Genomic DNA, 13,286 nt, shown 5'->3' with positions numbered 1-13,286 from the left:
CGTGGTGTGTGTGTCAGTGTTATATGTCTGAGACTGTAAACTAGGACACCGTGAACCCAGCATATGGATGTTCACTTTCATCATACTGATGACTGAGCATGTTGTCAATGTGCAGTAAACGTATAACACCACAATGCTATAGCATCAAGAGTGAACTTTCTAAGCAATGTATTGCAGCTGGCCTATCTGTCCACAAACAGAATATAAAAACCCTGTATTTCTGGCTTAATTTTCTTCTTTTCCTCCTGTGCAATATTAGGAGTTATCATTAGGCAGGCCACATTTCTAGGGTGGATAAAGGACCTTTCTTCATGTTCCATGTAAAATAGGCCTAATCTATAATGTGTCTCTTTTTCCTGTATAGGACCCCTTTCTTACATGATGAATATAAATTCATTTTCAAATTTTGCCTATGACATAGCCGAAGAATGTTATCTATCTACTGGCTAGACTCTATTATTGTATTGCATTTCCTTCTATAATCTCATTTAAAACCTTCAGCTTCATAATTCAAAGACATTTAAAAAGGGAACCCCAATATGGTAGGGACTTTTGGAAGTGATTAGGTACTTTAATACTTGAGACAAGTTCAAATCAATGCCATTTGTATGTTTCTCAATATTATGACTTTCAGCAGGGCACAGTGGTACATACCTCTACTCAGGAAACTGAGGCAGAAGAATCAAAAATTAAAGGACAGCCTGTGCAGTGTGGTGAGCTTCTATTAGTCATACAGCAGCAATTCTGGGCTCAGTCCCACTATGAGGGCTGAGGGAGATGTTGATTTTTAGGTAACTTCTAAAAACCTGGTTAGTGACCACATGAAAGCTTATGTGGGTTTCTTTTCTTCTGGAGGAAGGAGGTGGTGGTAAGGGGTTACTGTATTTAAGTATTTGACCATTTCCAACTGATTTCCCATATTTTGCTAATATATAGATTTTTCTCTAATCCAGCCTCTCAACTTTAGGAAGACATGATCTAAGAATGTGAAACAAAGCAGAAAGCTAAATTCTCATATATGTTAGCCACTGTCAGCAAAATCTCTTATCTTCTTTGAGAAAAAAAATGTGACCATAAATTTCCATCAGAGGTTTCAAAAAAGTACCTCCTTCCAAGTGACCTCGGTGATGTCACTTCCTTAACTCAAAATTCTTCAGTAGTGTGTTTACTGAATTACACGGAAACCTTGGGCTTCTGTTCTCTATACAGGGTAACGATACTATCTACATCTCAGTGAGCTGTTATAAGGATGAAATGACAGACTGCACATAAAGTGCTTAACGCATCACAGGAACTATAGTCACACGTGTAGGTCAGTAAGCACTCTCTGCATGTCCTGCAGTCACCCAAAAAAGGCCACTGTCAGTAAACATTTGTTGAATCAATACACTGAATAACACAATGAGGAAAATAAGTCATTCAATATCTGTGAACAAATAGCAGTTCTCCTTTAATATCACAGCATACCTTGTTGAGGAGTTTTAAGCAGTGTTAAGCTATAGAATGCCCAAAACTGACTTTTAAAACCAAACAACCCAGTTGAAAATTTAACAGGAAAAGAGTTAATGAAGGGAAGGCCCATTTATTCTAATGAATCAAAGATGAATCTGAGATGTAATCATGTTTTATTTGTACAGGGTCATTCACCGTAGAATCAAAGTGCTCCCCACATATCTCATTAACCCTTACAACACCCTCAGGATGGCAAAAATGATCCCCTTGCTACTGAAAGAGAGAGCCTGAGGCCTGGGACAGTGAAGGGACTTGTCAGAGGCCACATCAAGTGAGTGAGTAATGGAGGAAGAAACAAAACTATATTCTGCTCCTTATCCGCAGCACCTATTATATTTTACCATTAAGTCGCCAAATATCTCAGTTACTTTTTACTCAAAAATCCACTTTAAAATAAGCCCTCCTTTAAAAAGAAAATTGGTCAGGAGTACAGGATTCAATAACACACACACACACACACACACACACACACACCCGCAACAGCTGGGGTTTTTTGTTTTGTTTTAGTGATTCCATATTAACCTTTATGGGAAAGAAACGGAAAAAATACGGGTTCAGTAAAAAGCACATCGCTACACTTTAGGACAATTAAGATGAACTCTAATTTGCAACTGAAAACATGGGGTTTTGAACCCCAAAACAAGACCTGTAGAAGATGCGCATATTTTTAGGTTGATTTTTTTTTCTTATGCTTTCACCTGGGGATGATGGACAAATGAACTCTTTTTAACTGACTGATCAGAGGAGGAATTATCAAAATTTTCAGATATGCCGCAGACAGATTCCCCAACGACGCTGGGGCCCGTTGGGACTTCCTCCCACCCCTCCTTCGGCAGAGCGCCGCTGCGCTGGAGATTGGATTCCACGTTTGCAGCACCACCAAAAGGACCGAGAAAAACTCTTCTTCGCGCTCACATCCACTCCGCCTGAATGCATTTCTTGTTTTGATTTGTTTTTTTAAGCGTGAAAACGATGAGAGAAGATCGACTCAGCCGGGTGCCGGGGCCCAGTACGTGCTTTCCCCGCACCCAGCCGCTTCGTAGGGCACAGGTGCTGCGGACCCTGCGGAAAACTGCTCGCCTTAGTTCCCACTTAGGACCCGCTCCCAGAGTCGTGGATTCCCGGTTTCTAGTTTCCTTACCTACAGCATTGCTCGGTTGGGGTCTTCCCAGGGAGTGGCCAAGCCTCCGAGCAGGAAGCCCATAGGATCTTGGTCTTTCTCTCCTTTAGTGGACTACTGGGGCCCCTAGGGCAGCTGCAGTTTGGACACCCCGAAGATAAAGGGACAAAGGGCCCAGGGCAGTTGGAGAAGAGCCTTCCGCTTAACCTGCTGGGCTGACTGGTCTCTGGAGGTCTGAGCAGGCCACACCCAGCTGTGGAGGAAGATGGATGGAGTTAGGGATGGCTCAGTTTTGGCCCTTCTCTCCCTGGTCTCCTCTTCAGGGTCCAGGCCTGCTGAACCCACCCTGTGAACAGTCTTCTTCCCAAAGAAGGCAGACTGGGGCCTGGACCCAGCTGTGCATTCTGGCCTTAGCTTCAGCATTTATCAGTTGCCCTACAACACTGATAAGTTGTTTAACCTCACTGGTCTTTGCTTTCTTTGTAAAGTGGGAATTATAGTAACACTTACTTCAGAGGGATTTGGGGAGAACAAGAGTGCATGCATCTCAAGTGTTCCTGCATGGAGATTGCTCAGTTAATGTCAGGGGCTGCTTAGCAGAATTTAAAAGCTCAGCTTGAGGAGGCCTGTGAACAAGCACTGGACAGTGGCTGTGTGTGCCAGACCCTGCCCTAGGGCCCAGAAGAAGGCAGCCATATCAGACCAAACTGATGTCCATCCACAGCTTGCACGGCTGGGCCTGGGGCAGGGATGTCGAACAGTGAGAATGTGCTGTGTTGGCAGTGGGATTTTTAAACAAAGTGGACATTTGAGCAAAGCTGAGTGAGGGATGGAAGAAACTCGTTAGGCCTGAGGGAAAGCACAATACAACCACTGTCCAATTTCCCTAAATTTTTTACCCCACCCCACCCCCTTTACTCAAAAATATCCTTCCTAGGGAGATCTGCCCAGGGATCCACGACCCACACTGGGCAACTGAAAGGAAACTCAGTTCTTTGGGTTTTTCTTTCTTTTTTTTTGGTACTGGGGATCGAACTCAGGTCCTTGTGTTTGCAAGGCAGGCGGCAGAACCACTGAGCTAAATCCCCAGCCCGAAACTCAGTTCCCTTAGCCTGTGGTGGTCTAGGTTAAGGGCCCCTACCTCCTATCTACTTGCACTCTGCAGCCCATCCCTTTAAGTCTTCAGAAGTCCCCTATGGCTCTGATGGCAGACCTATGGCATGTGTGTCATAATGGGCTGTTTGTATCATTGAAAGCTCTAAAGGGTTTGCCATTATTGCCTTATGATGTTACATACCTATAATCCCAGCACCTGGGAGGCTGAGGCAGGAGGACATCAGCTAGTTTGAGACCAGCCTGGGTTATATAGTAAGTTCAAAGCCAATCTGAATTACAGAGCAAGACCCTGCCTCAAAAAAATAAAAAATCTCCTGGAAAGAGACATAAGGAATATGCAGGCACACAAAAGAAAAACCATATAAGGACACAGTAAGAAGGCAGCCATCTATAAGCTAAGGAGAAAGGCCTCAAAAGAAACCAAAACTGCTGACTCTTTGAACTTGGATTTCCAGCCTCCAGAACTGTGAGAAGAGAGATCAAGCTGTTTAAAGGAGGGGGAGAAAAGAGGAGGAGGAGGAAGAGGAAGGGGAGAAGAATTTTCCTAATGGAGTTATAAGGGGAATAACTCACATTCTCTCAAGGAATATAACTTCCTCTTCCTCCTTTCCATGAAAGTGATGAGACCAGAAGGTTGATTAATGATGCTGACACAAACCAAATGATGGTTTTTCATACCCTCTAAACACACATTTCTCTCCACAAATTTCAGAGGTACTGTGCAAAGAAAAATGAATAACAAAGTCTATGATTTAAACTGGATTTTACATTCTTATAATCAAAAAGAAATGACTTCTAAAAGGTAGGTAAGGCCTAAGACATGTACACTTCCGAGTCTGGCCTTGCTTACACACTATCAGCATTATATGTCAGTCAAAATAACTAGCACTTATCGTGGCCTTTATGTACTTAATGTTTTCTGCATATTTATTGAGGCATTATTGATAACTGTGTAAGTGCTTTATTTCTTTAACCATTACTGATAACTTTACAGCCATCAGTTTACAGACGGGAAAACTGAAGTTTAGAGCAGTTAAATAACTTGTCCAAGGCTATAGGTTAGGAAATAGTAAAGCCACTCCTTTTCCCTTATTTTATTAAAATAAAGGTTTATTGAATATAAATTAATATGTATTGAGTGTTTTCTATGTGCCAGTCCTTGGAGGACACACCAATCTTTTAAAAACCCTTGCCCTCATTTAGATTAGTTATATTTTTGTGGAGGGATGAAGCAATAAGAGAGGAAAAGGAAAAATGCACTGTAAGAGAAGTTAAGCGCCATAGGGAAAGACAAGAGAAAGGGCAAGGGCAGTGGTAGGAAGCAGCTCAGGAGCACAGTGCCTGCCTGGCAAGTGTAAAGCCCTAAGTTCAGTCCCTGGTACCGAAAAAAGAAGAGAAAGGACTAAAAGGATGGGAATGAAAGGCTAAACTTAGACAGAGAAAGGTTCATCCAGAAGGTGACATTTTGAGCAGAAAGCTGAAGCAAACAATGCCAGTCTAGGAACAGTGAGAAGCAGACAGAGGGAACAGGGAGGGCAAAAACAGGAAGGCAGAAAAACAGGAAGTTTGAAATACAGGGGAGTGGGATTGTGCAAAACTTTACACAAACTAAATATGAGGGTGTTTTAGGCCCTCTCTTCAAGTGAAGAGAGCAAAGGAAGGGGTCAGATATGATGTGGCCACTAGGACCCTGAAGGACTGAGCTGTTCCGGGAGAGGTAGGGTCACTAGAGGTTCCCAAGCTTCTGTAACCCGAGCCTTGGCTGCCTCCGCTGAGCTGGGAATACACTGCAGGGGGGCAGGTAGACGGGGAGACCAGTTAAGAAGCTTCCATAATAACCTAGGTGAGAGAGGATGGTGGTGCTGGTCCTTGTGGTAGTTAACAGTAAGTAGCCTAAGGAAAGGTCAGATTCTGGAAGACAGAAGCCCAGCACTCGTATACAGTCTGTTTAGAGAGTATAAAGGGCCGGGGATTTAGCTCAGTGGTTCCACCACTTGAATACTTCCAAGTTTGGGGCCTGAGCAATTCCTGAAAATCTAAAGTAGACGGAGGGCAACCCTTCAAACAAATTAGACATTTGAATGGAAAGGGGTATTAGGTAGTTAAATCAACAAAACTGTTTGTTGGAGTTTAGAGACGGAGATGGCTGCTGGTGCAGAGACTGTGGGAAAGCATGGTGATAGCACTGATTAGAGATAGCATAGCGGGCTGGGGTTTTAGCTCAGTGGTTTTGTCGCCTGTTTGCAAGTGCGCCTCGCAAGTGCAAGGACCCAAGTTCAATCACTAGACTCCCCCCCAAAAGAAATAAGAGCTAGCATAGAGTAGTGCTGATTAGAGATAGCACAGAGAGGATAGGGTCTGAGAATCGGCGTCCGAGCGAGCGCGGGACCCCGCACCACACGCGCAGACGCCACTCTTTCCAGCAAAGACGGCGGCTCCCCGGGAGCAGAAGGGCGCACAGTGGCCTCGGCCTCCAGCCCTGCCCTCATCGTTCCCTCCCGGACAGGACAGGCTTTGGCGAGGCTTGAAATCGTCCCGGGTGCCATGGCGCTTCTGCCGGGCAAGGAAGGACCTCCCGAGCCTCTCTCCGACCCTGTGGAGCTCTGGCACCGACAGCCCAGGTCTTGCAAAGGGATTTCCTTTCCTCTCCACTGACATCTCTCAGATCCCTGACGGGAAGAGGAGCCCAAGGTTCCCACGGACAGGACACCCACGGAAGGGTATGTCGGTCTGTTGGGCAGGCCGTGAGAAACTCGAGCTTTGGACCAAGTTGCCCTTGCCCACGTAACAGTCCCAGGGCAGCAGTTGGGCAGTAGCTACAGATTACGGAGAAAGTCAGTATCCAGCAACTTGGGCCTAGGACAACTCAGGTCAGGTAACAAAGAGTGAATTAACCCACATGCAACAGGCAGTGGGTCTTGGCTTATGGGGATCACTGATCTCTTTAAAATTGGGTGCAAGGTATGCATCCTAGTCCAAAGACACACAGGCTTTGGGATGTATGTTGGGCATTCCAGGAACAGCTCACCAGCACCACCACCACAGCACACACAGTCCTCCACAAAGGATACCCTCACTTTGTGATCTCTGCAGGGGGAGAAAAGCAGAAACAAAACATTAAGTCCATTTCACAGGACTTGCTTCTCTTCCTCCTCCCCGCCCCCTCTCTGGGACAACAGTTAATCAAGGCACCAAGTGAGTTTGGTGGACATGAAAGAACACAGACCTCCTGGGAAAGGAAAGGCGCAATTAGAATGAAATCATTCCCTTGGGTTGTGTAGGCCTCTCCAAACCACCAACAAAAATGTAATTAGGGCAAAAATCTTTTGGAAGGAAGTTAGCAAATGGGGAAGGTTTCCTGAAACGTAATGATTCCATAATTAATGAAAAAGTTTCTATGTTAAAAGTCAAAACTATGTAACAGCTTCAGAAAGGCAGCACCAGCACTGTCTGGGAGGCTCAGGAGGGCAGGAGGGACAATAATGCAACACCCACCATGCCAAGGCCTCCTAGGCAGCTGGTGCTGCTCCTCTCGGCCGGCGGAGGGACAACACACAACACACCTCTGCTTTGTTTACTTTACCAGATGGAGAAAATGCACCAAAATTTTGGGGAAAATTCATGTCTTTCTGTTCTTAACAAAAAAAGCACTTTATGACTTTTTTATCAGCATATTTTCCTCACCTTTTAAAACCTTAGAGTATATATTTGCCAGAAGCCCGAGTTCTCACAATATGATACTCCAGTCTCTCTCCAACCAGGACTTTCTGGGTTTGATCCATTAGGGAAACGTGTTTTACAAGCTGTAGAGGATAACTGTGATAGATAAAACTTTTTCTTTTTTCTTTGTTTTGTTTTTTTTTTTTGGTAGGAAAAATTTTAAATTTAAAACACTTAGTATTTATGGGCCATTGAGTTGTTTTTATTACCCATTTAACCGAGTCTTTTCTTTGACGTGCATCCAGAGAGACTCTCATCATCCATGGCTAGATCAGAGAAACCAAAAGGAAAGGTCTTCATCATCACTAATCTCCATCTCTCACCTCCCTCCAAAACCGCTTACAATAAAGAGAACTCACTCCCACATCCTGATCCCTGCTCTTCTTTGATCTTCCCCATCATTTTCTTATTAAAAACAACTGCTCTGTTGCCACCAGCACCAGTTTGAAGTTGTCTGAGTAACTATTTTCATCCTTAAATTTTTAATTTTGAAAATCAAGTCACATATTAGAGTTATTATGGTGACAAATACAATAGCGTCACTTGAAAAACGGGAACTCTGTGGAGAGCAGCAACCTATTAATTTTCCACCAGCACTAAAATGCTACTTTCTGAATATGAGTCTCTGGTTTCCCAGCCTGGCTTCTTCCTGTCTCAGTTACACCACCTTTCATGGTAAATTTTAATTTTAGCCTTTTCTAGGCTAAAAGTGAGCAAACATAAATTTCAGGATAGTAAAAAAAAACTGCATTCCGTAACAAGTTACCCAACTCTAGACAATGATGCAACAACATACACCCAGATTCCAATGAAACTAATTAAAATAAACATGATTTCACAGTGTTTGTGTTTATTAACTCCAAAAACAGACATATTGCATTGACTTGTTAAAAATAAGTGAGTCCAATAACCTCTCAAAAATATAAAAACACAGATTAAAAGTTTGTGCCTTAGATTTTACACATGAAGATTCCAATCAGATTTGATTAAAGAGCACTAATAGCCAATCAGGAAAAAAAATGAATAGAGAAGAAGATATGTAACAAGGTTGTTTTGATTTTTATATAATACCTATTACCTTATGCAAGTTTATAGAGGATGCTTTCATTCACAGTTAGATATATCCCCCAACTTCCTGAATTTCAGGGATCCAGGGCCAGTGGTTCATCCCACTTGGAATGATCTTCCCGGAAGTACACTCACAGCCTTCTCAGGCTGGGTGAGGAACCCCACCTCCACACCTTCACTGGCACAGTTTGCTTCCCTCCTTCCAGCACTCACTGCACATTTCCGACTGTGCTATACAGCTGTATATCTTCCCTGCCATGGTATAAATTCTAAATTCTAACAGAGGACTGACTACCTCTGTCCTCTGTTTTGCTAAGCATTGTATTCTAATACCTGATACACCCAGGAACACAATGGGTATTAATTTTTTTTCAGTACTGGTCAATCAACCTAGGGCCATTACACTGCTCGCCAATCCCAGCCTTTTTTAGGAATTTTGAGAAAGTCTCCCTAAGTAGATAAATTGCTAGAGCTAGGCTCAAACTTGTGATTCTCCTGCCTCAGCCTCTTAGAGTGCTGAGATCATAGGCATACATCTTTGGATCTCTGGGCCCAGCACTGATCAAATATTTTTTAAATTAATAGACTTATTAAGTGAGTGACTTATTTTTGTTTGTTTGAGATACAAAGAAGTCAAATGTGACCTGGTGTGGCGGTGCACACCTGTGATCCTAGCACTCAGAAGGCTGAAGTAGGTGGCCAGCCTGGGCTACATAGTGAGTTCAAGGCCAGGCTGAACTACATAGCAAGATCCTGTCTCAAAAAAACCCAAAGAAGTCAAATGAAAGGAACAAAACTGGAGATAAATCCTTTGCACTTTTTTTCCATTCAATCTAGTAAAGAAGCCTCAACAGAGGAGGGTACAGAGTAGCAATGGGCTAAACATAGAGTGTGAAACCCAGCTCAGCTATTTAGTAGTTGCGTGACTCAGGTAAGTTACTTAACCTCCCTGAACCTCATTTCCTCTTCTGTAAAATAGGTACAATGAAAACCCCCCTGTAGAGTTGTTTTAAGAATGAATGACCATGCACAATATCATATATACACACACACACACACACACACACACACACACACACACACACACTAGTATCATTCATTCACTGAGTATCTGATGGCCTGCTATGGGAACAGGAGATAAAAAGATGAATAAACCAAGAGCTTTCCTCAAGACCCAAACTCTTAGGGCTCAGGGATTTAATTCAGTGGCACCACTGCCTGCCTTGCAATTTAATTCAGTGGCACCACTGCCTGCCTTGCAAGTGCAAGGACCCAAGTTAGATCCCCCTACCAAAAAAAAAAAAAAAAAAAAAAAAAAAAAGACCTAAGCTCTTAGGTAGCACAGCAAATATAGTAACAAAAACAATCGCAAGGAGTTAAGAGTCATAATTTAGCTGGAAAGGTGAGTATAATTCAAAGAGAAGATAGCACATGATTAAAGACAGAGTCTGAACAGGTTGGCTTGTGGGGGAACTGTGACTGATAACAAGGAGTCAAGTCCCATTTAATGCAAAGCAAGCCCCAATTTACTACACTAGCTAATGAGAGCTGACCAAGAGCACGCTCCTACTAGTTTTCTTGCTGTCCTCATCACCTACTATAGGTTATCTCTTATCTCAGGTTTGGATTTTGGTATATTTGCACATACAAAATAAAGTTATCTTGGGGATGCAATCAAAATCTAAACACAAAATTGATGTAGATATCATATATACTTCACACACATAACTTGAAGGTAACTTTACATGATATTTTGAGTGTGGCTACATTTTGACGGCAAGCCGTCTTGTGAGAACAGGTGAGGAATTTTCCACCCCTTAGTCCCTTGCTTTACAAAGTTTTGAATTCTGGAATATTTCAAATTTTGGAATTTTAGGATTGTGTTCACCTGTTATTCCTTCCACTCTCTCCTCTCCTCTCCTCTACTTGATGTGGTAAGTACACTCCCAACTCAGGGCTTTGCACTGGCTGAGCCTTCCACCCAGATGTTCTTCCCTTGTGTATCCACATAGCTCACTGTCCCGCCTTCTTACATGTCTTTGCTCCAATGTCATTTTTTTCTACGAGGTCAACCCTGATCAAACTACCTAAAATTACCTGTTCTATGTCTCATAAAAGGTGCCCACTCCTTAAGTTTACTAACTCTCCCTCCCCCACAATGGCTGGTCCACAGTAGTGTAGAATAAAGAAGAAAATGTGGCTGGATGTTAAATCAGGGCAGGAAGTAGAGAGAGGTACATAGTGCTAACTGCTGTGGAAAAAGATCATATTTTTTATCTGGTGAATAATAGGAAGCCTTAAGAGGTGACTAGGCATGTTCAGATCTGTTTTTTAGATAAATAACTCAAGAAAAGGATTTGAAGGTAATGATAATGGCGGACCCTAATGGTGAAGAGGCTGCTGTAGCAGTAAGCCAGAAAACAAGGTAAGGAAGACACAGAGTGAGCAGGGAGGGAAGGGACACACTGAGGCATAATTAGGGCTAAATTACTCAAGTGTTGGTAATTGACAAAGCAGAGTGACAGAGGACTGAAAGATGAGGTGACGCCCTGGCTTGCAGGATACAACTAAGTGAGCTCTAGAATGTGGAGGGAGAGGACAGGGAAAACCCTGCCCTAACTCCATACATATCCAACTGGTTCCAATGCCATTTGTGGAAGAGGGAATTTGGAGCTCAGGGGAGAGCTTTAGAACAGAGATATTCTTTCTACTAAGTGATAATTACACTGATTTTAAAGAGAAAACAACTTTCATTTCAAACAGCCAAATTTACATCCAAAAGCAGGGTTTGGAATACAGCAGTGCTTTAATTAAAATTTTATCTATCTGCTCTATATGTTTTCCCCAGATAGGATAAAGAATATGCTTTTAAAAATATCTGCACTTGATCTTAGCCAAAAGGCCGAGAAGGGATTAAAATATTTAATTAGTTCTTATTCTAGGTTTCACTTTATGCTACATTTTCAGCTAACCTCCTAGAGAAAATAATCTCTTCCTACCAAAGAGTTACCATGTTTGGTTGTGAAATAACTACTGGGATAAGACCATACCCTTTCATTTTGTAAAAGTATAATGGAGATTTTAGAGAAATTCAAAGGCAATATTATATATTCAAAACAAATTTGAGGAAATACTTTCAAAATGACCTGTAATTAGTTAGTGGAAGTTACTATCACAACATATGATTGAGGCAAATTGCTTTATGAGCTCTCCTTTCTCCCTAGTCAACCTCTATATGAAAAAATAAAGCATTAAAAAAGCGAATACTACACTGTCACTTAAAACTACAAGTAGGAGGAGACGTAAATAGTTTAGCTTCAGTAATAACAGTTCTTTGAACACTTACTCTGTGCAAGGCACTGTTAGGTAACTGTCCACAATTTACCTGTTTCATCCCCCTCCACTCCCCAGTGCTGAGGATTGAGCACAAGTACACTCTACCACGGAGCTACATCCTCTGCACATTTTTTAATATTGATTTTCATTTATTTATTGCCATACTGGACTTCAACCAGGGCACTCTGCCACTGAGCTACATTCCCAGCCCTATTTATATTTTTGAGGCAGGGTCTCTACTATGTTACCCAGGCTGGCCTCAAATGTGTGGTCCCTCTGCCTCAGCCTCCTGAGTAGCAGGGATTAAAGCAGTAAACCGGCTGCCTGATTTTCTCTAATTCTTCAAAGTATACTAATAAGAAAACAACAAAAACAAAAAGCAGGGCTTAAATGTTGAAAATGTGTAAAACACAAAACAATTGTTATATAAATAACAGAATAAATTAATAGGTTAAGCTCATGTTTGTGATCTGGGATGTTTCTTTCAAATGCTGAGTTTATCTAGGATGATGGAAAAATGTTTTGGATAGTTACTAGCTACAGTAATAAGTCATCAGTGATCCGGTAGCTAAGTGCACCGCACACATTTTGGATTGTTGGCTGGGCGTAGGTTTTACCCAACTCACAAGCTCATCGCAGAGCTTCTCTAAGGCACTTTGCTGAACTAACTCTAGTCAAGTCATCTAGGCCTTAGAGATGAAATAGAAGCCATTCGCTGGTTTTTTGTTTGTTTGTTTGTTTGTTTGTTTTTAAAGAGCATTGTTTCCTAGGCTGGCCAACAATGTTAGCCAGCTTTAACGGCCTTTAACTTGGCTAATATTCATGTATTTATTTAGGTACTGGGGCTTTTGCTTTGAGCTCCATCCCCAGCATATGTATATATGGGAGTTGTTTTGTTTCTTGCGACAAAAACAGGCTAGGTCGCTAAACCCAAGCTGGGTTTGAACTTGCCATCCTCCTGCCTCAACCTCCCAGAGCGCTGGGATTACAGGCCTGTACCACCACACCCAGTTTAATTATATACTTTAATAGACCTGGAGGGCTCTGCCCCTCAAAAATAAATTACTAAATCAGCGCTCCGAGGGTGAAGCCCCAGCTGCTTTCTACTTTCGGTGGCCTTCGCAAGGCTCCTGTCACTTCGCAGTCCATTTTGCGCTCGCACAAACTTCGTTTTAAGCAACCAGGGTTGACTCCCACCCAACCTCCCATTCTCCCCGTCCCCCCACCCGGCCCGGAAACGTGTGGAACTTAGATTTCTTTAGAACGTGTCCCTTTCGTACCGTTCGCCTCCAAGTCCTTAAAAAGAAGCGCCGTTACCGCTCAGGTGTGTGAACCCCGGGCGCAGAAAGGGAAAGTTGGCGCGAGGCCCCGCAGCAGCCGGGTCGGGTAGCGCAAGCCGGGCGGACGGGGGGCG

The 13,286-nt window shown here is 42.9% G+C and overlaps 1 protein-coding gene across 1 annotated transcript in view; it reads right to left on the bottom strand.

The window, feature by feature from the left end:
* Nucleotides 1-1,973: 1,973 nt before the first annotated feature.
* The window catches only part of LOC104850341, a 12,340-nt gene continuing 1,027 nt past the window's right edge, over nt 1,974-13,286 (bottom strand). Inside the window, exons 4-7 of the mRNA XM_010607207.2 lie at nt 13,153-13,168; nt 4,322-4,465; nt 2,654-2,885; nt 1,974-2,574 (exon numbers count right to left, since the gene is read on the bottom strand). Of these exons, the coding sequence (XP_010605509.1) occupies nt 2,424-2,574; nt 2,654-2,885; nt 4,322-4,465; nt 13,153-13,168 (543 nt within the window). The 3' untranslated portion in view covers nt 1,974-2,423. The remainder of the gene's footprint in view (nt 2,575-2,653; nt 2,886-4,321; nt 4,466-13,152; nt 13,169-13,286) is intronic.

The sequence above is a fragment of the Fukomys damarensis genome, unplaced genomic scaffold, assembly GCF_012274545.1.
Source record: "Fukomys damarensis isolate Sample0158 unplaced genomic scaffold, DMR_v1.0_HiC HiC_scaffold_14, whole genome shotgun sequence".
Classification (NCBI taxonomy): domain Eukaryota; kingdom Metazoa; phylum Chordata; class Mammalia; order Rodentia; family Bathyergidae; genus Fukomys; species Fukomys damarensis.
Note: the sequence above shows the minus strand (reverse complement) of the source record. Positions and strands in the feature narration are given on the sequence as shown.